The following is a 27,548-nucleotide window of genomic DNA, read 5'->3' as shown; positions in this document are numbered from 1 at the left end:
TAAAAAATGATGTAAGTAATTTGTTAAAAACAAATTATTCTTGATTTCTTTCGTTGAATTCTATTTACTCGATTTCATAAAGCGGGAACCAAAAGGAATTCACCAAAAATATTTTTTTAAACCTTACGCTTGCGTAAATGAGCAAAGGCAGAATCTTATACAGCCACAGTTAAACGTTTGTACGATATTAAATTGGTTTTTAAAGTTATTTAGAACTATATTCATTAAAATAAAATAAAATACAAGATAAAAATTTCTTATATTATTAATTAAATTGTTATTTAATATTAAAAATACTTTTATTATATTATTACGTGGTGCGGCGCACCATGGTCGCGGTGCGGTCCGGTAGTCTGTTGCGGCTTATAGAACGAAAAAGTATAAAATTAAAAAAGTACGAGGCAATCCCGCTGATTTTCATACTATAATGAACAAATTATTTTTAAATTGTTGTAGTTTGTTAAAAAATGTGCGTTTTCGTAAATATTGCAATCTAAATGATTTTCGCTAGGGGTGATTAATCTTCACGCATGTAAAGTCTCCGATTGCAAGTAAGTCCTAAGGAAAAAAATCATGGCCGTAGGTCTGTTATGTACTTCAATTACTGATTTTGCGAAATTGCCTTGTCCTGTTTGGTTTCCTCGCATTCGATATGAAAAGTAGAGTGTTTAACTCGGGTGAAAGGCACCGTTTCTGTCTCGGACTATTGGCGCTCTCACTGCGTTCGAGCGCCAAACTACCTCGACAGAAATGGGTGCCTTTCAACCCTTGGTTAACAATCTACTATTACTCATAAGCCAAGGATACGAATAGCCATAAGCGAGTAACAGATGCCTTCGGCTTGCCACCGTCGGACTATTGTTCGTTTATTCTTACAAAACAAAGTCCCCCGCCGCCTCTGTCTGTTTGTGTGTATATAGGTATGTTCGCGATAATCTCAAAAACTAATACTGAACGGTATTTCATGCGTTTTTCACCTATCAATAGAGTGATTCTTGAGAAAGGTTTAGGTGTATAATTTGTTAACCCGTGCGAAGCCGGGGCGGGTCGCTGATACATATTAATATCAGCGGAAATACCGACAATGATTGATATTCATCTCTGATTTTCAATTCGATACTGACCACATACAATAATAGGTACGTGCCTACGTGGTACGCCTTTATCATCGTTAAATAGGTAATATTTCGCAAACAAAGACTGTATGTAATATGTACGTTAATTGTGAATTAATTGTTTACTGATTTATCTAATTTTGATTTATCTGGCGAACGAGATACAATGTGAAAAATGTTCTATCTTAGTAACGTAATAAAACAACATTAGGTATTCCTCGTTTCAGTCATATCGGCGTGTAGTTGGAGACTCTGCAAAAGTACAATATCAATAAAAAATTGGAACTAGTTGTCCTAAATTTCCTTTATTTATTTATTTATTTTTTATTTATACTCCGGCACATTAATATATTATCCGTTGTTCATCATCCTGGTATACAACTAAGTACCCGATTTCAATCTGAAAACATACCCCGATTATTTTAGCTGTTTTGCATTAACGATAACTATAAAAATATTCAATAAGGATTCCCCGTCTTGTATACATGGGCGCTGCCTTAAATCATAAACGACTTTTTCGTGCGAAAACAGCCGTAAAGCGTAGAGCCAATGGCCTGTAATAAATATATACTCCCAGATTCAATACGAGCGAAATTTCACCCTTGAGGAACAACGCAGAGTCCTGAATTGTATCTCGTGCGAAATAGGTTAAGAAAGAGGCGCCAGTGCGCAAACTCAGTAGGAAAGGGTCTTTGTATTTATACTTATGATTACTTATTTGGAATGTACTTAACTGCACAGCAATACTTTGTGTTTTAAAGTACGCCTTAGCGACGGGAGCGACGATTCGTCGATAATTGTATGCCATACGTTTTACAAACCTAACTCGTATGTTTTCTTCACTGGTTCAAGTATAGCGAATGGTGGCACGGATGGATTGACTGCTATTATTTATAATATACCTACTCACACAGACAACACTGATGCACAAATTTGTGGACATATTCATACAGTCCCTACTTGTCAAAACGGTTGAGTACAGGATGACAGGGGATTAGAACATCCCGATCTGATTTCGGTAATACTAATTTATTTGAAATTACATAAGCATAAATCAGATGACTAAACGATAGATTAACTAAGTGCCATGAATTGAAATAACTTGCCGATACAAAAGCTTAGTGGATGAGTGAAGATGAAGTTTAATTTTTACCATAAAAAAGCCTAATCACTACACCTTATAAAAGTCCCCCGCCGCATCTGTCTGTTTGTGTGTTTGTATGTTCGCGATAAACTCAAAAACTACTGAACGGATTTTCATGTGGTTGTCATTGTCACCTATCAATAGAGTGATTCTTCAGGAAGGTTTAGGTGTAATTTGTTAACCTGTGTGAAGGCGGGGCGGGTCGCTAGTGTATAATAAGGACTTCATATGATATTGCTATTTTAGATCTCGCTTACAGCTAGCTTGGTTCATTTCATAACATTATATTTAAATACTTGAGTCAGTCCAAGTTCATGAACACAAATATACGACAATTTGGTCTCATTAGACTTGTTTGTATTCTGAACAACTATTTAGATATTTAACTAATAGATTGAATTTTAACAAGTGATACTATCAAAAATATACTCTGAATATGAATACATATGAAAAAAGTATTAGGCACTTACTATAGGCGAATACAGGTGTTAATTCTAGACCTCAGTTTAAAGTCTGTCTCGCTCTCACTTGTTCACACAAAAATGTTGGAGCCACGAATAAAAAACGCAAACCGCCAATAGAGCTATTGGAATTAAAACATGCTTGACTGACTGAAAGCCTCAAGACTCTTGACCCTCCATACATTCTGGCGGTGTCGCGCTCAAGTGGTAGCCCTACAAATACACTTAACTGACATTTCGTAAACCTTATTTAACCGTAAAAAGTTAATTGAAGTTTGTATGAAGAAAATGCAGTCAGAATTCAATTGCGTTTTCGATACAATTTCTAAATGTTTCATAAGTAACACTTTATTGTACGGAAGATAGGAATACAGGTACGTACGTAAGTTAAGTACCTACATTGTTTGTGCTTTAAACAAACACCTGAATCGAAATTTTGATACAGATAACGTACGTAGAAATATTTTAAGGCTTAAGTTAAACAAACGCGGTCATGAACAATTAACTTGTAACGAGTTACTTAGTAACTTACTACTACTTACTACTACGAGTACTACTACTACTACTACTTTTAGTAGTGATATTAAATCAGCAACATAAGGACGTCTGTAAATAAAATTCGAGCTATTTTTATCGGACTTCCTTGAAATGTCAATTAACGCTTATCATAGTCTATGCAAACAATGTAAAGGTATATGATTAGATAATAATGTGTTGTATCGATTTGATCTGCGGTCCCTATCGGTGAACAGGTGATTACTCACCGAGGATAGTTCGCGTCGCGCACTCTGAAAATAGATTATAGTATCGTTTCGTATGAAATAGTTAAGCCACGCGTTAAGCTATTAGTTTATATGTTTGCGGCTCTAACTAGAGGGGCTTCTGATTCCATAGGCTATGAACACAGGAGGATCCTATTTGTTGCAATATTTAGGACGGCCCCATCCTGTAGCCCGCATCCGATGGGTTTGGTCTCAGATATACTTACTATCACGCCGCACTAATGCGTCAATCCTGGCGGAATTGAAAATCCAGTGCCGTCTATCAGCCATTTGCCTCCAGCGGATCCTTAACTACTTTGGACACGTGGCCAGACGGGAGCCGGACAACTTTGAAAAGCGCATTATGGTTGGCATGGTGGATGGAGGACGGAGTAGTGGACATCCACCAACTGTAAAGAAGGCCTGCCAGGGATCTACACAGGCGCCTATTATTAGGAAGTCGGAAAATCGTGCAGAATGGAGAGCCTTGGTGCACAATATAACGACCCCATGTGGTCGCGCGACCCTCAGTCATGAGGAAGAAGAAGATACTATCATTGGTAGTAAGTACGTAGATCAAAATGATTGCGGAACCATTTTCATTGTTCTATGGTTAAGAGAATTAGGTCCGGTTTAAAATAGAAGGTACAACTTTTTTACCAAAAGCCTGAGCCTATGAAGAGTTGATACACGGAATAGCGCATCGGGAACATAAACGATATCCGGCCAATTGGAGTGAAACGAATTGGCTCGCCCTCAATTTGCCGATGTAGTCCAATCTGCTTCCGATGCATTTTGTTTTACCATTTCAAATTGTATATCCATTTTTACCTGTCTGATTAAGATGGGGAGATTACGTTTTCAACCGCCTAGATATTTGTCGGAACTATTTGAAAATATTTCCTTGTGTGCTTTTTGGAATTTTGAGAATCATATCATTTCAAGCTTCCAGAGTCCGAATATTATACCATCGAGTGGAGCAAATGCCTATTTATAAACCACTTGCCGTAATGATTACTACACGTTAATGTGAAATAGTCACTTTATTTTGAAACTGGTACCTACGCTATAATAGTTACCACCGTTACAGATGAGATATAGTTACCTGGAATAATATCTTGCACATGCACAAAAAAGCGCTCAAACATATATGACACGCTCTATAGAGACTTATAGCTCTCTTTAGCTTCTCATCTCTCATTTCAATTGGTGAACGGACTAGTTAATTAAATTAGTTCTATTTCGAACGAACCTTTCTTTAGTTTTTTTTTGTTATTGTGCTATAGGTAACTACAACTGACTTTATGTGGCATAGGCATATTAAGCTAATGTTTCTATTTTTATTCCGGCCGTTTTAAATATTATCATAACTTGTTCCATTTCACTATTATGCTAAACGTAAACAAAACACCCTTTGGTGCTATTTTACACTCGTTTCCAATTCATAAATATCTTAAAGGTGTGCTGTTTATTATGTTATGGCATGCTCACTGCTCCTCAACAACAGCTATGGTGCAGACAAGTCATAAAATAGAACAGATTTTGGATAAAAATATTACATGCAGGAAACAACAACTGAACAGTGATAATGTTTTAGTTTATGTATAATGTATAATGCTAAAAGCACAAAGGATCTGATTTGTTCATGTTCGTATATTATTGATTTTTTTGTTGAAAGAGTCATTAATAAAGAATCATATTCAGGACGCCATTATGGCACCAATTGTTAATTAAATATCGATTAATTCTTTAAAAAGTCCTTCAATGTGATGTAGATTTAATTAGTACTCGATATATTCAATAGAAGCATTTTGTTCGATTTCTACGACTTAGGGCTATTGGCTTGTTTATCATGGTAGTCAGCAGCTAGCTAAGCTAGTTCCAAAGGTGTACCCTTATTTTATCGCCAAATTTTTTGCAGAATTTTGTTATACAGAAAATGATTCATAGAATAATCGAATCGCACATTTTTGTTACAATTAATTCTGTTTCTTCGATTATTCATTTCAAAGAAAGATATTTTGTAACTTGATTAAAATTCAGAATATTTATTCAAAGATTTTTAAATAAAATAAAAGACTGACTAAAGAATTATTAATATTATTATTCATTGAATATTATTTGTGCGACACTACAGTTTTACATAATGACCTTTGACATACTCGTAGTACTCATTGAAATTGCTAAAAAAGGAGTTTGGGTTACTTTAGAGCTACAACTTCTAAGAAAACGAACCCTTGCTGGAAAAGTGGGTTAGGTTAGAACTGCGACCCCCAAGAAAACGAACGGTTGCCAGAAAAGTGGGTTAGGTTAGGTTAGAACTGCGACCCCTAAGAAAACAAAATGTTGCCAGAAAAGTGGGTTAGGTTAGGTTAGAACTGCGAACCCCAAGAAAACGAACTGTTGCCAGAAAAGTGGGTTAGGTTAGAACGGCAACCCCTAAAAACTAATTCCTTCCAGAGAAGCAGATTGCGTCAAATTAACGACAAAATAAATAAAATTCGACTAAATGACTATTCTGTATATTAAATTTTGGTGAACCGTATTTATAAGAAGTGACTTTTCTACAGATCGATGATTCTGTGAAATGAAATTACATGAACAAATTGTTTTTAAAACAAAACTAATGTTTTAAATTTTTGGTGAAACATAACTAATCCGAACTAAAATTATTTGAAGTAAATATTCTATGTAAAGATTATGTTGCGATTTGAATATACTTGAAAAAATTTCTGTGAAACGAAAATCTGCAGAAAAATTAACGGCAAAATAAAGGTAAACCAGTTCCAAATGATCAAAATGCTGGATACAACTTTATTGCTAAAAGAATAAAAGCGTTATCAGATCATTTCCAAAAACAGCTTTTTCTGCTGACATACATTAAATTAATAAAATCGATTATAATGTTACATTCGTTTCTGAAAAACCTGAACAATGTATAGAAACATTCCCTGTATAATTTATTAGGAGCTTTAACTTGCACGGGCGATAAACCAACTTTCCCGCCCCCGCACCCCGCAAGATCGGGGACTGTAAACCTCAATCGGGTATACATGTATGTACCTATTCATTCTTTTGTTCCTCGTGACCTAAAGCGCTTCCCAAACTTTAACAAGGCCATCTGAAACAAAGTTTATAAAACGTTCCAAACGGTTCGTGGTTACGAACTACATATGTGTCCTTTTGTGTCTATATAGCTCAATGGGTTACTAGCATAAAACATATTTATAACTCTTACCCCCTAAGTTTTCCTCTTGTGGTTAGGAGGCTTGTGTCCAGTGGGACATGTACAGGCCGCGATTATTATCATAGTAAATATAGCTTTGTTTATTTTCCTCGCAATCCAAGTGAAAAACAGAGTGAATAACTCGAACATCTATCTCATTTTGCCCCAGATCTTCGGTCGGCTCTTGCCTACCGACTCGGATTGATAGAGTGCTTTTATGCTTTTATTGTAATCTACTATTTAGCTGAGTTTGCTTAAAGTTTATGTGTTTTGCGGAGACATATTTGACGTTTATGGTTATGTAGTCGCGCCGCAGTTACTTTTATTGATCGTCACGGTCCAGTTCAATCAAACTTGTGATCAGATTTTGTTCATTTTGATTGTTATCATGCGCCAGCAGGAGCCGCCTATCTAAAAGCGCTATTTGAACATGTACAATTGTACATGCTCTGGGATGGAAGGGAACGGTTAAAATTAGTCGGCTATGCAGTCTACCAGAGGTTTAAACGTTGGTTGAGGATCTTTCTTTCTTTCGCTGAAGAAAAGCGCTATCTAATTAGAAACCTTAACGAAACGAGCTCTAGTATGCCACAGTTTTGTAATTGCACGAGTAGGTACCTACGTGCTCGTTCGGCGAGCACTAACGTGTAAAATTATCGAATTCGATGGAGCTCTTTACGGTTAAATGCACTTTACATCATTCGCTCCGTACGAACATAACTTTTATTGGTCTTAGGAACGGGCGCCGCCTCGTCATCTGCGTGTCGCCCAGACGAGTAATGAATAAAAACGGCTAATTTCTATACAGAGTAAATCTCGTCACATCATGGTTAAGACTACATTGAAACTATCATAAGATTCATAAGTCTTGCATTCAAAATTGTATGCAACGCTTAACTCACGTATTGGCAATTTGTTTTGTAAGCGTAAATAGGCCCATCCTCTGTTTCGAACGTAACGTAACGAACTAACGAATATGACGTAGATGGAGAGATTATGTAGATTGATCTGCAACTTCTAAATACGTCTATGAAGTCGTATTGCAAATGTAAGGCAAGACGCCTTAACAACTCACTCACAGTCCTGTACAATATGGTGAGCAATCCTAATAAGGTGGAATCTTGAACTATAAAGGGGCCCACTGCTTACCAGTTCGCTGGACGTTATATATATAAATAAAACCTGTGCGTTTTGAGGTGAAAATCTTTCCAACTGCGGGAGTAGTATCTCACCAAAGTCTCCATACAGAACACACAACACACTTCAAAGCTTTGTATGAAATGTTGCATTCTTAACAAATTATTTACATGTCTCTGTCTTGAACTATCGTTAGGTATCCGAGATTTAGCTCGGACCCACCTAGCCTATTAAACTAACATAAAATCCCGCTATCAAACATTTATCGAGCACAGCACCGATTCACGCCCCGTACATAAATTATGAACTTGACGACATCTGCTGGAAGAGAAATTGAGCATTCCTTTTTGAAGCACCCCGGTAAAAGACGTGCCTTTATAATGTATGGTTGAAGGGTGCTTCTAAATTGTGCTTCAGTTCTGAATCGTGTGCGTAATTTTGTACGATCGACGTCAAAGATACAATGGAAATATGCGAACATTTTTGATGTCAGGTATGTGGTTTCCCTTTATCTTGCGTAATATGAATTGTCCGAAATACTTTTAATATTAAGCATTGTCGCATGACATCTTACCCATCGCATATGACCAAAGATAGAATATTTTCTAAAATTTGTGTTATCAAAGGACGATTTATTTTGTAATACCTTATTTGTAATTTTGGACACATGCAAAAAGGATGGGCAATGCTTACGTCACAATCGCAAGTGCGTTTACAGTCGTCTGTGTATCATTTATTACTTCGTTTTTTAGCATTATATAGCAAATCTGATCATTTACATTGTTTTGGTTTCATAAGTAAATAATTACTATTTTTAAATTGTTTTTCAATAAAAAGACACGTCAAGATGAGATTGTTTACCCTTTAGCTAATGCTTACCAAAAAATAAAGTATAGGGTTTGGCCACTCACGTTTGCCATCACTAAAACAAATGCGTCTACCGTGAAAACCGAAATTCGCAAGTTGCGGGGATTTTTATCTTTCACTCCAATGAATGCGTAATAAGAGAGACAGAGAAAGATGCCCGCAATTTGCGTACTTCTTTTGCGGTTACAGCCCAGGGTCGCCGGTGGCAACATAGAGACAATTAAAATAAAGAGGAACATTGCAACGGGGGCAATTACTAGCCACAGATACTTCCACACATATCATATCCACCGTTATGTTCAATTGAAAACTATGTCAAAAGTATACTTTGCTCCATGAGAACAAAATTCACAATTGAATGACTTTTCAATTCGAATAAGGTGGATATGCTAAGCGCGCAGTATAATGGGTCGAATAATTGAGAACGACCGAAATGCATTAACGATTGCTGGCGGACTGAGATAATTACCATTGACAATGATTGACTTTTACAATTCCGAGTTTTAATGACTTATTCCCAAGTATTTGTACCTATGCCATGATTGGCCGCCGTGCGGCACGGAATATGTGATATTGATATCGGTACTACTTTGAAAAAAACTCTTATCTTGTTCTGTCAATCAAAAGAAAAATGTGGTATCTATGTATGGGTTGCATACAGAGTTACTGCCTTTCAACTTTGAGTAGCAGTGTGAGATACGAGATTTTTGAAAGTAGTAACGATATCTACAATATATTATTATAGTTTAATAAAACATGTCAATTTGTTGGACTTTGTTGTCTTATTCCATTTAAAATTTTAAACAGAGTGTCATTGTCATTACGAGTATATATGTCGCAGTCGGATCGTATAATCCGCCGTATTACATTACGGCTAGCCGTTTTCAAAAACAGGGGCGTTTTGAAATGCGGCGGTTTAACGATTAGCCGGATTGAATGCGGCTGAATGAGAATCCGCCGGAATGTATTCGGCGCCATACGTTCTTCAACACGGCTAGCCGTAATGTAATACAGCGAGTCATTAGCCGCCGCTTTGACAGTTTTTAGTTCCCATTTTTAACACCCGTGGCGCTGCCTGACAAACGCTGGGGTGTCCATCAAATCTGGAGTTCGTCGGACTGTTTCTTTTCAAAAAACATTTCTTTCGCAACTTAACTAGACGGAGCCCCGCTTCGCGGGGCTCCTATTTCTGAGCGGTTTGCCCTTCGGGCATCTGAAGCTACCTAACGAACCTAACCTACCTACCTATTGATTTAGTGAGACGTCCGTGAAAACATTACACTTTGGGGAAAAAAGCGTAGGTAGGTAAGTAGGTTAGGTTCGTTAGGTAGCTTCAGATGCCCGAAGGGCAAACCGCCCAGAAATAGGAGCCCCGCTTGCGGGGCTCCGTCTATTTAAGTTGTGAAGGAAATGTTTTGGAAAAGAAACACATGTAGTGCGGTGGGACCATGGTAAAAATAAATTAAATTGCAAACATTGTCAAACTCCGGTTACGTAGGCGACCGAAAGAACTGGTCACTCTACAATCTAAAATAGTAGTACGATGCGGCTAAACGTTGGCCGCCTTATTGAAGAACGTATCGCAATGACAATCCGGCTAATCGTCGAACCGCCGCATTTCAAAACGCCCCTGTTTTTGATAACGGCTAGCCGTAATGTAATACGGCGGATTATACGATCTGACTACGACATATATAAAACAATCAACTACCTATCAAGATGATTTTATCACGTGGGACCCTATGAGTATTTAAGACTAATGTATGACCATCTTCTCGCTTCCGTTATTAACATACACAAAAAAAGGTGTTTGGTTAATGGGAATGGATTCGTAAGATTTAATTATAAAGAGACAGATAAACGGACATTGACACTGCTAAAACAGGTGGTATACCTAATCTTGCAGATTTCCTGATGGTAAAGCTAAGAATCCACGGAAGCATACAGTTTGCTTTGATACCTATCGGATACAGTCGAATTAACTAACCGGCAATAAGATAACCATCAAACCCAACGAGTAGTGTAGTGTAATGGAATCGATGTGATCCGCTCGATTGTCTCCATCCGATCGTCGGCCACCCACACAAAGGGAATGCATTCGTAGCATATTTGTATATTATCCGTCAGTTAAATCTAACTGACCGTTAACAGACAATCTCAAAAGCAACCTCATGGAATTGATGATTGGCCCGATCGTCCCCATCCCGTCTGCCGGCCATCGGCAAGGGGAATGCATCGGAATGTGTGATTAAATATTTCCGTTTCCCACTATACAACGTTATTTCATTGGTTTATTGCAGTTATTTGCATTGCAATGCAGGCTAAACTTAGCGCCGGCCGAGTCAGGGTTTACTAGCGTCCATGTTTTGTGACTGATTTTCAACTGTGGAACAAAAGGCGATGAAAAATTGTAAGTTATTCTTTTGTTATCCTTGAACTGCGGCCTGCATTCATGCAATGCTAATCAATGAAGTCATTCGTATAAAATATTGCATTTATTTACCTTGTATTGCCAACTATATGGATAATAAGTGCCCTGATGCAGTAGAGTTCGTCTAGTGAAATACAATATTTTTTTTACATATTTTACCGATTCAGTAATGGGACTCATATAGTAATGTTTAATGTAGTTTGTCTGTCTGTCACCAGGCTGTATCTCACGAACCGTGATAGCTAGACAGTTGAAATTTTCACAGATGATGTATTTATATTGCCGCTATAACAACAAATACTAAAAACAGTATAAAATAAAGATTTAAGTGGGGCTCCCATACAACAAACGTGATTTTTGACCGAAGTTAAGCAACGTCGGGCGGGGTCAGTACTTGGATGGGTGACCGCTTTTATAGATAATGGTACGGAACCCTTCGTTTGCGAGTCCGACTCGCACTTGGCCGGTTTTTGTATAACTGGGAGAACCTCAGAAAATACTCTGACTAGACGAGAATATATATCGGGGCTCGTATTACTTTTGAAGTACGTAGAAATGGTTCTTAAGTAAATTTTGTCAATTTTACCGTGGGGATATATTCGAAAATTTACAGATTCAAAGGATCACATTTATGTTACTCTTATGTAACGTTTACATCGCTAAACCTATCTCTAGTTCAAACATTTTGCTGCATTGCTGTTCCACACTGTAGCGTTCAAGGCATTACCTAAAATCTTGAGCTAAATCTCCGTGCACTGCACTAAAGTTTGTCATTTGCGGGAGTCTGTATATTTGAAGAGTAATCTCTAATCTCGGCAGCTTAGTGGATTTAGATGCGGCAGATACAACTGGGATGCTGATGTAGTAATTTCTGATTGCAGACTGGATTAAATGCTTCTTAATGTTTGTAACGTCAAACTGTAGAGAAAGGCTATTTGGGCTCATGTTTCATAAAGTAATATTGCATTTCCAACTAATACCGAGTCACAATTAAGTTCGAATTGTGCTCTAATGTAACATTCGGTTGGATGATATGCGTGGTGGGGCAGCTTTATCTATATTACTTACTCTTTACTCTTTCTTAGCTAAACTTTGCTTGTTCGCTACGCCGTAGCCCGTAGCACTGTTTCCTTACTATACGGGTGTTTTTCAACCTTTATCCATACTTTTTTAGATTAATATACCTACAGATGATACTGAGCTACTTTTACTATGGGACCAACCCCGAAATCGCAACAAAACATTTGGGCATCTCATAGAAAACATCGACATCTGATCTAAAACGTATGAAAGAGACAACTTTTTTCGTGATTTCCGGGTTATTCCTATAAAAGAATTTGCTCAGTAGGTATATTTTTTATATTTACCTCGGAAAATATGGCTAAGGGTTGAAAAACATCCAGAATAGCAAAAATACTCCATAGACGTGAAGGCAGGCGATATTTTCTTATTAAGTTTTATTCTTCAGTTGCGTAATAGTCTCGTACTACTGGAACTGTCATTTTGGTTATTTATGTATACCGCAACGCCATCCTGTCTCTTTCAGACATTACTTAAAAGCTGAAATCGATTATACTATCGCGTGACAAAAAAACATGTTGCTTTTTGATTGCTCTTGACATTCAAAATTGTGTAACATGCTACTGCTACTGCGATTCATGAATGTCGTCCGTTTACTTAATTTTTTAGGGTTCCGTACCTCAAAAGGAAAATACGGAACCCTTATAGGATCACTCGTGCGTCTGTCTGTCTGTCTGTCTGTCTGTCTGTCTGTCCGTCTGTCACAGCCGATTTTCTCCGGAACTACTGGACCAATCAAGTTGAAATTTGGTACACATATGTAAGTTTGTGACCCAAATACGGACATGTAACGTAAACAAATGAATTTTAAACATGGGGGCCACTTTTGGGGGGTAAATGAAAAAATGAAAAAATTAATTTTTTCAAACTATATCATGTTACATATCAAATGAAAGAGCTTATTGTAAGGACCATTCCCCCCCCCCCCTTATCTCCGAAACTACTAAGTCTTAAATTAAAAAAAAAATACATAAAATAGGTCTATACCTATAGATGACAGGAAAATCTATTAGAAATGTACAGTCAAGCGTGAGTCGGACTTAATTACAGTTTTTGATCCGACCCCTACGGATTTTTTAAAGAGATTTCACTCACGTTTCACATAAAAAATACATTGTTAACAGTGCCGGATTACTTAGAGTAATTGGTGATAATTTTCTGATAAGATAATCATTTTAAGTATTTAACGGTCTTACCTACTTACGAGTAATTGTAAGGTCAAATTAAAAATAATGTTTAAAAAAAAATGTTAAATTGAGAGCTAGCTCAAAGTTTTTTGTCTTTACTGGTCGACTTTAATGGTTGAATTAATAAAGACTTTGTAACCAATAAGCAAAACAAGCACGTGCTTACGGCACCACGTTCAGGGGGGGCACCAAAATGCCAGGTTGAAAAAGGTGAACAAATTTTAAAATTAGGGACAGACACATCGTTTTTACCACACGATTTTTTTAGCTGTCCAAAAGCTAATTTGCAAAAATAATGGCGCGTAATTCTTTGGGAAACAATCGGTAGCAGTAGAAGAGTCGTGATTACATGCATAGATTCGATTTCAACCCACTCTTTTGCGGTTCGGCGTTAGGTCTTATGCGAGGCGGTCTGCCTTACGGCAAAGTTGATCTTCTGCCTTAATTACACTTGGGCGTGGATCTAAATCCAAGCTTTCCTCTTTCGCAGCTGGGCCTACTGCCTTTCTCACACTTCGCCAATTCAATTCCAAGCTCTGCTTTCTTGCATATTTTATGCATGAAAACAACCTCGCTGAGACTCTTAAATATCGAGCCCTATGCGAAGCTAGGCTGATAGAAAACTGTCCCATCCCTTCTCTGTATGAGATCCTGGATTCGCGCCTGGTTGGGACTAAAACTAAAATTGCGTTTTTATATCGAAAAATTTTCGCGCTCGCTTCGCTCGCGTTTTCAATAACTTTATAAGGTATGATAAAGGTGACATTCGGGTGGCGACTGCAGCAACATTACTCTGTTACAACGTTACTGCTGCAGTACTGTCAACTTCCGTGATAAAATGATGTGACTGATTTCCATACTAAAAGTAAAAATGTACAACTGTCTATCATATTGCGTTTTTATATCGAAAAATTTCCGCGCTCGCTTCGCTCGCGTTTCTATTACTTTCTAAGCTATGATAAAGGTGACAATCGGGTGGCGACTGCAACAACATTAGGTACTCTGTTGCAACATTACTGCTGCGGCACTGTCAATTTTCGTGATAAAATGATGTGACTGATTTCCATTCTCAGCTGTAATGCGGCAATGAACTTCTCTAAATTTACCAAAAAATCAATGTAATCTGGATGACCCTAGGAAGAGGGGGCACCTAGAAATGCTTAGGGCATCAAAATATCTTAATCCGGCACTGATTGTTAAAAATTGTGTAATATACGGAACCCTTGGAACGCGAGTCCGACTCGCACTTGTTTTAAATAACTACCATATAGATAGTTACGTCACGAACTATCTTTATAATAGGTCAAATTAATTAGCTTTTCCAGTTTTACTATTTGCTGTTTATCTGACTAAAGCATAAGTTTTCATACTGTTTTGTGCACACTGCACACCAAAAGATGCCAAGACGCAGATACCTCTACAAAGAGGCGACAGGAAACATTTGGAAAACCATTAAAAATATGATCTACATCGTTTACTTCTTTTCCAGGTGGACTGCCCCTTCATCGTCTGCATGACGTACGCATTCCACACGCCCGACAAGCTATGCTTTATCCTGGATCTCATGAACGGCGGCGACTTGCACTACCACCTGTCGCAGCACGGCGTCTTCAACGAGGCGGAGATGAAGTTCTACGCCGCTGAAGTTATATTAGGTCAACATTTTTATATACCTACCAATGCTGGGTACAGTACAGGTCTCCTTTCTGTGTAAGGGTATGGGCTGTAGCGCCAACGCATACTTAATCATTGCGGATTGAATTTCTCCGCAGGATGTACGTTTAATCAAAATGTATTTCGTCACTGAAAAACAATTGGTAAATACTTACTTACTCCGTTCGCTCAGCGACCCAGAGACTTGGCCTCCGACACAAGACAGCGCCACTTTTCCTGGTCCTGTGCGACCTCTCGCCAATTGTTGACTCGAAGTTCGCGCAGATCCGCCTCCACCATGTCGCACCAGCGATATCTGAGGCGTCCGATAGGATGTCTTCCTGCTGGGCGGCCCAGATATGCTCTTTTCACGTTCCGATCTTCATCCATTCTCTCAAGGTGGCCCAATCAACGGAGTCGGTGAGCTTTAGTCTCTCCCATGATGTTAGGTTCAGCCACTAGGTCTTCGATCTCACGGTTGCTAAGGACTGACCAGCTTCCGTCCGGTCTTTTTTTTTGGGCCCAGTATCTTACGAAGGATCTTCCTCTATGTTATATATTATTGATAAATAATAGATGATATTACGGACATAAGTTCCGTGAAAGTCACAGGTACAGTCGTCAACAGATATATCAGATGGCGACTGTACAAACCAAGGTTCGATCGCCACTTAAATTTTTGAAGCCGCATACTAAGTACATTTTCTTCAAAGTGCCACTTCCCACTCACATCGCTGTATAAACATGTGAAATTAACGTTTGTATTGTTTAACAGGTTTGGAGCACATGCACAAACGCCACATAGTGTACAGAGACCTGAAGCCGGCGAACATTCTGCTAGACGAGCACGGCCACGTGCGGATATCGGATCTCGGACTTGCCTGCGACTTCTCTAAGAAAAAACCTCATGCCAGCGTGTAAGTATACATCGAATATATTAAGAACGGGACACTCGCATGTTTTAAGTCGAAAAACGCTCGACATGTTTCACTCCGTACCGAGGAGTGTCATCAGGAGCTCGCGTTGACGGTGACGGACCGGCGCAGACTGCGGGCCGCAGCCCTCCGCGCCCGATGACTCGGCGCGGCGCCGGTGCGGCGGCGACAAGGGGAGCGAGAAACTACCCTCGTTTATGGCATTATTGTCAAGTGATGGGTTCGTTGGGTTGGGTATATTTAATATGTTTGTGTCTGACGGAAGTTTTGTTATTAAAAGTATACATCGAATTGTCGTACTGGCGAAAGCCCCCAGCAACTGTACTCACGAAGTCTAAAAGATTGCAGGATACAGTTGGATAAAGATAAGCACCATAGGCAGGTTTGGAGCATTGGATAGGAAGGATATTGACAAACGTCACATAATAATAATATATTAGCGTATATACGTCCCACTGCTGGGCACAGGCCTCCTCTCAAGCATGAGAAGGTTTGAGGGGAAACGTCACATAGTGTTCAGAAATTCCACCACCGTCAAAAGTACATAGTTTATTTTGATAAATTAAAGAGATAAGTAGGTACGTGTCTAAACTCAAGAGGCTCATAACTCATAAGCAGGCACTATTTGCTTATAAAATATATTTTATTATGGATTTTCGTGCTGTCATTTCTTTCTCTGGGATTAAAAGCAGCCCTTAGCCGACACGTGTCAGTGACATGCAAATGCGTGGACAGTTGACGAGCGGTTTACAAAACGTGTTTTGAGAGTTACATGATTTTTTTTTACTGACTAGCTTTTTGAGCTGGTTTGGATTTGTGTGGACTCCTTTAGCACGTCCTACAGCCTAAACAGCTCAACTAATTTTGACGTATTCCATCTTAATTATAGACTGGCTAAAGCATGATCGCGATAGTTTACATCCAGAATTAGAACTTTACCATTATTGCTCAGAAACGAATGCAGTGCGTTAGTTTAACCTAAAATAGCGCGATCCATCTACCAGTATTATAAGATGGGAAAAATGTTTATGTGGGCAGTACCTACTACCTATTTTAATTTTTAATTGCGCAAAACCAATTGGTTATGGACAAGCGTCATGTGTTCTTCGAAAATGACGAAATGTGACGACAAAATCTGCGGTCAGAGGTAAACAAGTATACGAGAGTAATACATAGTACGAATAGTTGACGCGAATGCAAACCTATATACAGTCACCGTAGTTCTTTGAATATCGACGATAGTTCAAGGTAGAGTAACCGCGTCCGGGTATTCCTAATAAATAAACTCATGACACGTGTATAAAGTTCGTTTAACTCTACTCACGTTCATTGGAAACGAATAGTTCATACACATATGTAAAATGGAATATACTTAATTTAATTGCTGTCGAGAGTGCCGAGAGTATCATGTTTTTCGACATTGACACGTGTTTGTATTTGATCTGTTTATGGCCATCTGGCAGGCACTTTATCGAATGAAAAGGCACGTATGCTTTATATCGATTTTTGATCAAATTCACTCTAGAGGGAAACTGCATCTTAATTAGAAGCATATTGGTTCCTTTGACAGAGTTTGTAACTTCGTTATGAAGTGCATGTAATTAAGTAGAGTAGTTTTTAGCACAGTGAGAACGAGATATTTTTTTTCTTAGTAACATGATGATGAAAAGCTCTGAAAAAGCTCAACAATGTGAGTCGTGGAAATCAAGGGGAGAGGCCTTTGCCCAGCAGTGGGACACTATAACAGGCTATTAAAAAAAACATGATGATGATAGTCTATGGATAAAAGTCGATGCATACGCATCGTCATTTTTCCCCTACATGACAAGAAAGTTTTGTAGGAGGCTGTACAAAACTTGTGTAAGTCTATAAGGCTTATAGTTCGTCGGCATTTTTTTTTATTCTAGGATTTTGTCAGTTAACAATGCGGATGATGGTACGTTGATAATATAGACGCAATTTTTGGTGTAAAAGTTGCAATGTGATTCAATTACTAAGAAATATTAAGATATTTACCTAATGCCTATATAAGAATAAATACTAAAAACCAACTGAATTATGTACGCCTTCTACGGCATATAAACTAATTTATGACTCTGCTAATGGCTTTGGCAAAAACAGTTTTGAAAAATATTCTAGTCAAGAACATATTACATAATATTGCTGCGCTGTTTAAATGTTCAGAACTTACCGAGCGTATTACGTTTCGCACCAGTATAAGTCTGCATCCCTAATATACAAAATGACAACGAGTCTCTAGGCCAAGTTATACAACAGTTGAGCTCTAAGTGAATCTTATGAACACGGAGCCATAACCATAATTAGAGTTAGCAGTGGGCAAATATAACAAATGCTGATAGTCACGTCTCTCGCTGCCTTAATGGATTTGGACAAGGCAGTTAAGTTAAATAATGTAATAATATTTTTTTTAATGGCCTCATATCACGTACGTACGGAGATACATGGACCGCAAAGTTTTGTCAGATGAACAGGACCTTTTGTTAGGTTATTTAAAATTGGAAATAATGTGTTTGGCAGGTAAAACAATATATACCCAAGCGACAACATTTGAGAAAACATACCTATCTCTTTTAGAATCGTTACGTAACAATTGATATTACTAAGTAAAGCCAGAAGCTGCAACCAAATAGATTTGCAATGAATGAATGAAAATCATCCCCCTATAGACAGCCTAAACTGATAGCGCTGTACTTCGCTATATGTTTTGTGGTCACTTGCAACCGTAATTTTTTGACAACCAGTGTTACCACATAATGTACGGATCCGTACGGCGCCATCACATCATGCTATTTTTAAAGTTTAAAGCCTTATTTATTTACAGGCAACTGTTTACCCATAGATAAATACCTTAAAACTAGCATACATATTATTATAAAAATATATCTTAAAACTAAAAACACACAATTATGGCTGCGATGCAGTTCGCAACCCCGCAATGTCAGGGAGCCGGCTGCGGAACCGCCGGAACTTGACACTCTTCGGCCAAAACTCCTCGGTGAAGGTAGCTAGATGCTTAGTCGGAACGCTCAGAACAAAAGAATTAAAATTCACACTGTGTATTCATATTGTCTGATATTAACGTTTCTCTACAGCGGCACCCACGGCTACATGGCGCCCGAGGTCCTCTCAAAAGGCACCGGCTACGACTCGTCGGCCGACTGGTTCAGCTTCGGCTGCATGCTGTACAAGCTGCTCAAAGGCCACTCGCCCTTCCGCCAGCACAAGACTAAGGACAAGCACGAAATTGACAGGATGACTCTCACAATGGTAAATACCTCACTATTCAATATAGAAATAAGTCAAATAAGTTTCGAGTTCTTGTACTTCGCATTTTTGTATAATTATGCAGTCAACCAAATAACGAATCTCATTATTGTTACTTGGACATAGTAGAAAAATTCAGATTGCACAACTGTTCGTCATAGCAACAGTATTTTAATTTTCTCAAAGAGCTGACTAAACCTACTACAGATTCTTGGAAATGCATCTATAAAAAAATTGTGTGAGAAATGGGAGCCCAGGATACCAAGATACTTTTTCCTTATAGTCATTCATTCAATAATGTTTAAGTACCTACATAAAGTTTCTTAGGTAAAAAGACAATTCCAATAATAATAAAATTTGTAGTATTCAATATATTTAGGTACGTCCTGTTTGTTCTATAGAATTGTGTTATCGCCATTTATTAATCTTGTATTTTTTTGACGTTCTGTACTAAATGTTGACATCTAAAAAGTTCTACTTCGTGCGATAATCGCATATTCCATAGAACTACAGGGATGTTTATATTCTGTCCTCACTTGCTCAGTATTACATAAGAGGTTGTGGCTGCCAAAAGTTGTGCCATAAAGGAGAAGGAAAAACATTGAAAAATGCGTCACCTTTTAGTGACTTTTTCCTGTACGTTGTGACATAGACTAATGAATACAAATGACTCGTAAAATATTGTTACCGTAAATTCGACAACTGAAGAGATGACGCCGTGCGGTGCCATTCGTTTTGTGGTACTGGATTGTCAACCGTGCGCACTTTTCAACCTGGTCACCGTACAATGTACGGGGCCGTACAGCCCCATTTACGTCAGCTGTGGAATATATCTGGAATACAGTAGAACCGACTTAGGGCGATTGTGCACTACAATGAATTTTACTGTCCGGCAGTCTGAGTTTTCATGGTCCGATATGGCATGAAAAAAAACGGATGATTGGCTTGTACACTTGTCCGTCTTTTTACTCGCAGGTGCGGCGCAGTGGCATGAAAAAAACGGATGATTGGCTTGTGCACTTGTCCGTCTTTTTACTCGCAGGTGCGGCGTAGTAGCAACACCCAAGCCAAGGCCAAGTCATAAATAATACTAATTCCAGACGCAGTGCACAAGCATAAACACGTTTTTCATAGCTGTCATCTCGGACCGGAAAAAGACTGTCCGGAATGGCGAAAAGTAAAATGTCGGGCGGTAAAATTACGTCTAGTGCACAAGCTACTATATACATTTAATGGCGTGCCATATCGGACCGTAAAAAACTCGGACTGCCGGACAGTAAAATTCATTGTAGTGCACAATCGCCCTTAATACGATCACGTTCAATGAGATTTCCCGCATAATGCGCCTTTTGCACTGGTCCCTGCAACTAGTTTCATACATTTTTCACCTTGTAGCTCCCACTTGTAGTTCGTTTTTTTTAGCATTACAAAAAGACTACGCGATCTTGACGTGTTTTTTAATTGAAAAAGGCTTTTTTTAAATCAGTAACTATTACTTATGAAATCAAAAGAATGTAAATCATCGTATATGATTCATAATTGTTACATATTTGCCGTGACTTATTCTTCAAGTGTTTTTCAATAAAAAGACACGTCAAAATTGTTTCCTTTTTTAACCGACTTCAATTTCATAGAAGGAGGAGGTTCTGTATTCGGTTGTGGCTATTTTTTTTTTTTTTTTTTTTCTATGTACGTTCACCGATTACTCCGACATCCGTAGTCCGATTTGAGTAATTCTTTTTTTGTTTGAAAGGAGCTACCTCCGAGTTGGTCCCATTTTAATTTGGTTCTGTTCTGATGATGGGATCCATGAGGAATTGAGGGAACTCCTCAATTTTTAAAGGCACATGCATGGTGTTTTGGGCGTTTTCTTAAGCAACTCGAGCATTTTCTTCCGAAAACCACCAATTTGATGAAGTAGACCTGATGATGATGATTATTTTGATTATAATGATGATGATTTCTTTAAATGTAAGTATGTTCAGCGATTACTCCGGCACCGGTGATCCGATTTGAGTAATTCTTTTTTTGTTTGGAAGAAGTTACCTCCAAGGTGTTTCCGTATTATTTTTGGTTCTGGTCTGATGATGGAATCCATGAGGAATTGAGGGAACTCCTCAATTTTTAAAGGCACGTGTTAAGTGATTTCGGGGTTTTCTAAAGTAACTCGAGCATTTGCTTCCGAAAACCACCAATTTGATGTACTGCAACTGTAGCCTTACCACTAGTTTGACATTGACACATTCGCTAACGTCTTATGCATCTAAATGTAACTTTTTATGCATCTCGCTCACACTAAGGTTAGTACGAGCGAGATGCATAGGAAGCAAGTTACAAACATGCTAGCGAATATATCAATGTCAAACTCGTGGTAAGCTGGTAAGGCTACTGATCGGGGATTAGGGTTAGGAGTTAAGGGGTCAGGGATTAAGGGGTCGGGGAATGGCGGTTGAAGGGTTGCTGGTTCAGGATCGAGGGGTTCCTGGATCAGGGGTTGATGTGCTGTGAGGTTGAGTGATCGGGGGGCTGAGGGATTGGGTCAGTGGCGGGGCGGGCGGATGGATTTAGTTGACAGGAATTATAATTTCCTAGACGGACTCGAGAAAATTTCTGGTTCAGGGTCGAGGGGTTCCTGGATCAGGGCTTGATGCGCTGTGAGGTTGAGTGATCGGGGCGTTGAGGGATTGGGTCAGTGGCGGGGCGGAGGATGGATTTAGTGTAGTAGTGACAGGAATTATAATTTCCCAGACGGACTCGAGAAAATTCCAAATTATATATTTATTAAAGAAATAGGTACACGAATTTAGTGTTAAACATGATCTTGTTTTTCATTCATGCGTCGCGCTCTTAACAATGCGTTAAAACTAAAAATGGAAAAATAAAAACTTTTTACAAAAAAAAGCAAACCGACTTCAAAAAGGATGAAATAAAATATTATCCTTTTTGAAGTCTATGCGTTACCAACTGATATGTTTGAAGTCGGTGCCAAGCCAAGTAGTAACAATACCAGTCAAAAATAATCAGCTTTATGGCTATAAATCCCATTAGAACTGTACTAATAACTATTACAAATGTGTAAGTAATTCTGTCTGCCTCTTTGTCGCCTTTTCATGGCTAAACAACTGAACCGCTTTAGGTGAAATTTGGCAAGAAGGTAAAGGACCATGGGCAAATTTGTATGGGCACTGTCCCCACCCACCAACAGAAATGAAACATGTCTCATTTAATAGATCTTGGCAAACTGATGATTTTTTACTATGACGAGAATCGCCCTATGTATGGGGTTTTTTTCTGTCCCTAAGCAGTTATGTTTTCATGGCGGTGTTCCGGTTTGAAGGGTGAGACATGGCAGTGCAATTACTGGGTATTGTGGCATAAGATCTTTACGTCACATGGTCGGTAACGCGTATTACGTGATAACCATGAGTTGTTACATCCGTCTATAAGCTGCGGTGACTGTTTACCATCACGCAGCCCCGCATGCTTGTTTATCAATCAACTAGTATAATAAAAAAAAACCGGGCAAGTGCGAGTCGGACTCGCGCACGAAGGGTTCCGTACCATAATGCAAAAAAAAAAACCGGAAAAAAATGCAAAAAGAAAACGGTCACCCATCCAAGTACTGACCACGCCCGACGTTGCTTAACTTTGGTCAAAAATCACGTTTGCTGTATGGGAGCCCCACTTAAATCTTTATTTTATTCTGTTTTTAGTATTTGTTGTTATAGCGGCAACAGAAATACATCATCTGTGAAAATTTCAACTGTCTAGCTATCACGGTTCGTGAGATACAGCCTGGTGACAGACGGACGGACGGACGGACGGACGGACGGACAGCGAAGTCTTAGTAATAGGGTCCCGTTTTACCCTTTGGGTACGGAACCCTAAAAAGACAAAGCAGCGGGTAAGTTGTTATTTATGTATAAGATTTTTTTTGCAATGAGTCATACTTTTCAAATTATTAACGAAAAAATACAAACAAGGAACCTTAGAATTTATTATAATTAACTTTCCTTCTTTATTATCTTTTTAAATATTGATCCCTGCGAAAAGTATACTAAATCTTTTTTGTACAAAATTTTGTGTAAATTATTAACGTTTTACAACATTTTTTGATATTGGCCACCGTTTACGAGTTATTTACGAAAAACTAAAAAAAGGGACCTTAGAAGTGATTATAATTGAATTTCCCGCGTTAATATCTCTTTGAATATTGATCCTAGCAAAAAATTGTACTAAATCTTTCTTGTATGCAGATTACTTATGTAATAGAATATGTTTTGCTATGCGCCACCGTTTAAGAGTTATTTACGAAAAAAACCGGGCAAGTGCGAGTCGGACTCGCGCACGAAGGGTTCCGTACCATAATGCAAAAAAAAAAAAGCAAAAAAAAAAACGGTCACCCATCCAAATACTGACCACTCCCGACGTTGCTTAACTTTGGTCAAAAATCACGTTTGTTGTATGGGAGCCCCATTTAAATCTTTATTTTATTCTGTTTTTAGTATTTGTTGTTATAGCGGCAACAGAAATACATCATCTGTGAAAATTTCAACTGTCTAGCTATCACGGTTCGTGAGATACAGCCTGGTGACAGACGGACGGACGGACGGACGGACGGACGGACGGACAGCGAAGTCTTAGTAATAGGGTCCCGTTTTACCCTTTGGGTACGGAACCCTAAAAACAAAAACTTTCAATGAAATGAGCAAAAAATATGTAAAAACAAAACACGGTTTTCCAAGAAAACCCCATACATATGGCGATCCTCGTCATAGTAAAAAATCATCAGGTTGCTAAGATCTATTAAATGAGACATGTTTCATTTCTGTTGGTGGGTGGGGACATTTCTGCCCATGGTCCTTTCTTGAATTGTTTTATATTTTGAAATGTAGTCCTCTGGATAAGGGACGGGAAATTACTCAGTCCCAATCTCACACTTGCGTGCTATAGACTGTTCAAGCATTAGTAAGAAATGCTCTTTAAAAAATACGACGGAAAAAAAATGCATTGGATTTCCACTAATGTGCCGACAAACATGGTACAGACTGCGCCAAGAAGGTTTGATCGTGTGTTCTGAGGTGTGTTCTTAGATACAATAGACGTCAAAGATATGTTTACACTTTTGCACCTTACACCTTTGTTATAAGGCGAAAAGTGTAAACATATTTTTAACGTCGACTGTACCTACAGAAAGTATGTTCATATTGTTCATTGTCGTCGTGTAAGGCAATCCAACGTAGGTACATCCTTATCGAATCGCACCAAAATCATGGTATGCTTCAAAATTTGGCTTGGCACCGACTTCAAACATATCAGTTGGTAACGCATAGACTTCAAAAAGGATAATATTTTATTTCATCCTTTTTGAAGTCGGTTTGCTTTTTTTTGTAAAAAGTTTTTATTTCTATTGCTAAAAAAAAGGCACTATAACATACATAATCCTTTCAGAATGTTCTTATGCGGGTTTTACTGAAAATGGTACGGTTTCTTTGTCTGTTGTGGTAAAACTTTTTGCAGCCAAGCCCAAAACTGTGTTCAAATTGCACTAATCAACAATAGTAAAAATCCCATATGTCTGCAATAGAATTACAACGTCTTCCAGAACGTGGAGCTGCCAGAGTCGTTCAGCCCAAGCCTCAAGTCCTTGCTCGAAGGGCTGTTGCAGCGGGACATCAACAAGCGGCTCGGGTGCAAGGGAAGGGGGTGAGTTGGTGGTGGTCGTCTGGTCTTTGCTCCCCTAGGGTGTGGTCCTGCTTCCCTGGTAGCTGGTAGCTTGCTATTCCTCTATGTCTATGGGTATAATCGGAAAAATAGGTAAACTGACCTTATGACAGACACAAACTTTGAGACCTGCTTAACATTTTCGACGCCGTGTCAAACGCAAAAGCTGTCACTCGGAAGCCACGTCACCGAAGTGTCAAAACTGAAATTGAACTTTATGTATACGCACGTAGGTCTATTTTGCTCCGTGGTCTGTGAACGATTAATCCGTCTTTGGCGTTGGACCTGCGGTGCCGATATATCGGTCATTGGCGTCCAAAAGGTTAAAGTGGACTTAAGTGGAGTCTGGTAAGTTAGTGAGATCTGCTTTTTTAATTCAAGACAACTGTATATGTACGTTTACACGCTTCTATAATTATAACTGTAGTAGTAGTAGAAATGAGATCTTACTTTGTTTAATTAATGTCATTACAAATTACAAGTTTGTGTTAAAAACCTGAAAAAAAAATATGAGTCAGTTTGCCTATTAATATCACTATATATAATTCTTAATTCTTATAAAGGTGAATGCAGAAATTGTTTACAATACCGTGCTTGTAGAGTCCTCGGTATAAAAGATATGATGTGCCATGAATACAAACTACATATTATATCTCGTATGAGGTAATATGAATGCAACAATTGACGTATTTTTGCGTTCGCCAATTTTTTTCCTTATTAAGAGACTTCGTGCCCTCACGAAATGATATTGAAATAAAAACGAGTTATGAATAGAAAAATACGGCAAATGACGTTATAAAGGGAGTTACTAAATTGAAAAAGAAAAAAATCATGGTTGCTATCTTTGTAGGTGCATCGGGCTGCCAAACTGCTTGGATACATTATATGAATGGAATTAATTAATAAAGTGGCCATGTACTTTTGCAGCTGGGTGTACATTCAGTAAAACTAATCTACTTCTAGTGTTTGGATAGAACAATAATACAGCCTTAAGCGTTTACGGAGTTTTTGTAACATCATGAAAATATTGATGTCTATTAACCATGTGAACTTGTATAAGGTGTATTTACGGAAGAACCTTCGTTATACAATGATGGTGTATTTCCCACGAAATCTATGTTTTGTATCGCTTGACATGCGCGGAGTTTTTACTTCGATAAAACGATTAGTGTAATTATTATGTTGTTCACATCAAAACGAAAACCTGAAAGCGTCGTTTTTATTGTAGTATTTTTTTATTTGGTTAATTAATAATGTATTAAAATAAACCTGCATTCCTAATTCTAAGCAATAGAGGCGATAAACCGGCATATAATTTGTAATAAAGCATTGAAATTAGACTGTCGAATACTAGTGTTACATAGGTACATTTTGCCTTTTACGAATGTTGGTTCACGATTATTTATTTCTTAATCGCCAAGTAAGTCGGCCATAAAACAAAATATTATATTTACACTTACAATACTTCTTCCATCTACTGCAGTCGCCGTATACTACGCAAACATAAGGGACTAAGCAACCGGAATACTAGGCACGCATAACATTTTTCCATCGGTGTCTTATCCTTAATTTACAATCTTGTATTACACTTGCAGCGCGGATGAGGTAAAGGAGCACATGTTTTTCGCGGGCATCGACTGGCAGCAGGTGTACCACCAGAAGTATACGCCGCCGCTGATTCCTCCGCGCGGAGAAGTCAACGCGGCCGATGCCTTCGACATTGGCAGCTTCGACGAAGAAGACACTAAGGGAATTAAGGTATACATTTTATAGACGTGTAACTTTATAACTTTTACAGCAGTGTTATTCAAATTCGCGAAGTAACTAAAGAGGGATCGCGGAAGCTCGTAAATCCTTAATAAAAACATAACACGGGTGTCGTGAAATTTTTCTCATGCTACAGGCGTCGCATCATGAAAAAGTGAAAAACATTGCGCTATAGAAACACAGATGGAAATGGGGAATCTAGGCCTTATTCTGATTTATTCACCGTTATTCATTAATCTGGTTTATTCACGGCGGTTTCCTTCACCGAAAAGCGGCTGGTAAATATCAAATATCATAAATTTAGATAAATTCATATGTTACATACATAGGTCTAGCCCATAACGTCCGGGTGTTAGGGTTCAACACATAAACTTCTCCACCTTACTCTCAAAACTAAAATCTATGTTATATCCATTCCAGCTCACGGAATCTGACCAAATGCAGTACAAAGATTTCCCACTGGTGATATCGGAGAGATGGCAGTCGGAGGTGGCGGAGACGGTGTTCGAGACCATCAACCAGGAGGCGGACAAGATGGAGTCCAAGAAGAAGTCAAAGCAGAAGCAGAAGTTTGACGCGGACGAGAAAGGTACGTTCTTCTGTTTTTTGTAGTGTTCAGTGTTCAACTAAAGAAGTTTCTGTTACGAAACTACAGCAGTTTTGGTCGAAACCGAACCCTGGGCAGAAACCTGCCGAAACCGAATCATCGGTCGGACACTACCGAAAATACAGATTCGGACAAAAGACTGTCGGAAAAAAAAGTCGAAACATGATT

The 27,548-nt window shown here is 38.5% G+C and overlaps 1 protein-coding gene across 1 annotated transcript in view; it reads left to right on the top strand.

Moving 5' to 3' along the window:
- LOC134796461 (G protein-coupled receptor kinase 1) overlaps positions 1-27,548 on the top strand; it is a 64,952-nt gene that overhangs the window by 35,523 nt on the left and 1,881 nt on the right. Inside the window, exons 9-14 of the mRNA XM_063768653.1 lie at positions 14,899-15,064; positions 15,838-15,979; positions 19,111-19,285; positions 24,888-24,988; positions 26,602-26,764; positions 27,194-27,362. Coding sequence (XP_063624723.1) covers positions 14,899-15,064; positions 15,838-15,979; positions 19,111-19,285; positions 24,888-24,988; positions 26,602-26,764; positions 27,194-27,362 — 916 coding nt within the window. The remainder of the gene's footprint in view (positions 1-14,898; positions 15,065-15,837; positions 15,980-19,110; positions 19,286-24,887; positions 24,989-26,601; positions 26,765-27,193; positions 27,363-27,548) is intronic.

This window comes from Cydia splendana, chromosome 13, assembly GCF_910591565.1.
Source record: "Cydia splendana chromosome 13, ilCydSple1.2, whole genome shotgun sequence".
Classification (NCBI taxonomy): domain Eukaryota; kingdom Metazoa; phylum Arthropoda; class Insecta; order Lepidoptera; family Tortricidae; genus Cydia; species Cydia splendana.
The sequence above is the reverse complement of the archived record's forward strand: the minus strand, read 5'-3'. Positions and strand labels throughout refer to the sequence as shown.